We start from the raw sequence: 2,661 nt of genomic DNA, 5'->3' as shown, positions 1-2,661 counted from the left end.
CCGTGGGCACAGGAGGGCGGCGGTGCCGTCCTCGCCAGCACGTAGGGCCACAGACGTGGGCGCCGGTCACCTGTGCACACACATCTTCGGTCTCCCGAGTCGGCGGCCGCATGTGTCTCGCAGGCGGCACGTTCCAGGCCCCCGTGGCACGGACTGGCTTCCAGCGGGCGTCAGCCACGCTCCTCGCGTGTGCGTTTGGCCGGCAGAGAAGCAGGGAGCCTGGCTTCCCCCGGGGCCCGCGGGGAAAGCGGACCTGCCGTCGCATGCGCCTCTGTCGTCTGGCGTCTCAGAGCTGACCGTCCGGGCATTGAGGCCGTCGAGATGTGAGCGTGGGCTGCAGCTCGTGACCAAACGGCTGCTGTCATTCAGGTTGTTTCTGGGCGCCGAGGCCTGGGTCTCCGGCCGCTCCGTGAGGCGGACCTGTGCCCGCTGCGGGAGGGATGTGGCAGCACCCGGCCAAAGCCACCTGCTCAGGCCTGGCTCCCCCGGACGAGGGGCGTGTTCGCAGAGCTGTGGTGGGTCCAGTTCTCGGGGTGGTGCACCCCCAAAGCACGCGTCCCCTTTTTCCCACAAGAAGAGAGGGGCCAGCACGTGTCACAGAGTCGTTAGCTGGCTCCTTGCCTGTGGGTAAACATCTCACAGAGCACAGACCGGGGGCCATTCCTTACCCCAAGGCTGTCCCCAGGTGATCGGTCCTCGGGCGAGCCCCTCGCTTCCCCTCCATGGCTCTTGCCTGGGACGTGTGAGGGGCAGCGAGGCAGAGTTTAGGACGCAGCTGGGTTGGCCGGCCCTCTGCGGCGGAGTCAAGCCTCCGACCCGCATCCCCCTCCGGGCGAGCCGGGCCCAAGCCGCTGCCGGGCGAGGCCACACGGACGAGGGCTGTCTGGGGCACAGGGCAGGAGCGCAGAGTCAGCAGTCAGGGGTGAGGACAGCAGAGCGGAACCGACCTGGGCCCCGCGGGCCTCCCCTTTCCTGGCTAACGTCACGTTTTAACCCACTCGGCATGTCCAGCTTTCTCTCCTAATGCGCTGAGCTGCACGATGGCTTCGGGGTAACAGCAAGCTTCTCCGCACCCTCATGTTGAGCTGCAGGGTGGGCTAGGTCTCCCCCCGTGACACCGTGGGGCCCAGGTGGCGCCAGGATGGACCTGAAGCCTTGTACTGGGGAGAAGGTTCCATCGCCAGGAGCAGAAAGCAGACGGGTTACCGCTCTGCTCGAGGCCCACCTCTGTTCCTTATTAATTATTATTATCATCGCCCGCGTGTCACGTTCCGTGCGTGCTCGAGAGTCCCCGGCACATCTCTGCTTCGTCTTCCTCCATGACGGCAGGAGGCGGGGGACAGGGGCACAGTACACGAGCTCTTGCCCTCCTGGCGGCTTTCTAGGGCTGTTCGCCACCCAGCCAGGAACGCCCCTTTTTTTCTAGAAATCAGGAATGGCAATGGGCTCGTACCACAGGGCCAGCCCCCATGGGGCATTGCCTTCGCGACGCCCCTCCCCAGGGGGCAGCAGGCGGGTTTGGCACTAGCACGCTTAGAACCCAGCCGAGCAGGTGCTGTGCACCAGGGTGGTGACACGTGTCCCTGACCAGCCCACAGACTCCCGCTTGCCGACCCCAGAACTTCAGGGGCACGAGAGGGAGATCCTGGGCCCGGCGGCTCTCTCCGCTTGGGAGTCGCGAGGAGTAAACGTCCCCTCGCAGCCCAGGGCGCTGCAGGGAGCGCCCCGCGGCCCCAGGCGGCGCGGGCCGCACGCTCCCTCCGCGCTTGCTCTGCTCCCCACGCTGCTTCCGGCTGCCGGGCGTCGCGATCTCACCCTCTGCCCGTGGGGCCGCTCTGCATGGCGCGCTTCCTCTCGGCCGTCGGCTGCGGGGGTCGGGCCTCTTCCTTTCTGTGATCCGGTGCCTCGCTCTTTCCTTTCAGGTTCTTCCAGTTCTTTTAACATGTCAAACTCTGGAGATCTGTTCATGAGCGTGCAGTCACTCAATGGGGACTCTTACCAAGGGGCCCAGGTTGGAGCCAACGTGCAATCACAGGTAGGGACCCAGCCGATGTGCGGCAGGCGAATGCGCCAGCGGCCGAGAGCCTCAGTCCTGTTGGCGCTTCTGCTCCTTGTCCAGAGAGAGAGAGAGAGAGAGCGCGCGGGGGACACGTAGAGACAAAAACTGACCAACAACCAAACCAAACCAAAACAAAGACAGCCGTTGTCACGGGAACCGCGTCCACATTCTGTGAGTGCATTTGGCTCTGGCTTGTCAGTCACGGCAGGAAGGCGGGGCCAGGAGAGGAAGCCCAGGGCCAGGGGACCGGGCTCAGCAGGCAGCGGTCCCGCGTCTTCTCTGTTCCCCGAAGGACAGGGAGGAGGCGCTCGGCCCTGCCCCGCTCCCCCGGCTCCCTGCTGTCGTGGGTTTTCACGCTCACCGTCTGCCCGGTGTGGAGGCGCCGAGTGAGCCGGCAGATGCCTTAGTAGCCCGCGTCTCCACGTGCATCTTTAGAAACACCCAGCCAGGCGACCGGGCACCTCTTCTCAGTCTTCCCGAAGGTGCGAGGACTTGAGTTCTGGTGATGAGTCTTTGTCCCCGATGGGAGGCGTGACTCAGGCGTGTGGCATGACCCCTCGGTGGCCCCTCGTGAGCAGCTCGCCTTCGCCACCCCTCAGGAC

The 2,661-nt window shown here is 65.4% G+C and overlaps 1 protein-coding gene across 5 annotated transcripts in view; it reads left to right on the top strand.

Annotated features, from left to right (window-relative positions):
- PBX1 (PBX homeobox 1) overlaps positions 1 to 2,661 on the top strand; it is a 269,022-nt gene that overhangs the window by 248,908 nt on the left and 17,453 nt on the right. For 4 of the 5 annotated variants that reach the window (XM_011380903.2, XM_023523794.1, XM_023523797.1 and 1 more), the window contains one exon: positions 1,923 to 2,035. The exons of the other annotated variant lie outside the window; for it this stretch is intronic. In XM_011380903.2, the coding sequence (XP_011379205.1) occupies positions 1,923 to 2,035 (113 nt within the window). The remainder of the gene's footprint in view (positions 1 to 1,922; positions 2,036 to 2,661) is intronic. 5 annotated transcript variants of the gene reach the window in all.

Source organism: Pteropus vampyrus, unplaced genomic scaffold, assembly GCF_000151845.1.
Source record: "Pteropus vampyrus isolate Shadow unplaced genomic scaffold, Pvam_2.0 Scaffold414, whole genome shotgun sequence".
NCBI classification, from domain to species: domain Eukaryota; kingdom Metazoa; phylum Chordata; class Mammalia; order Chiroptera; family Pteropodidae; genus Pteropus; species Pteropus vampyrus.
The sequence above is the reverse complement of the archived record's forward strand: the minus strand, read 5'-3'. Positions and strand labels throughout refer to the sequence as shown.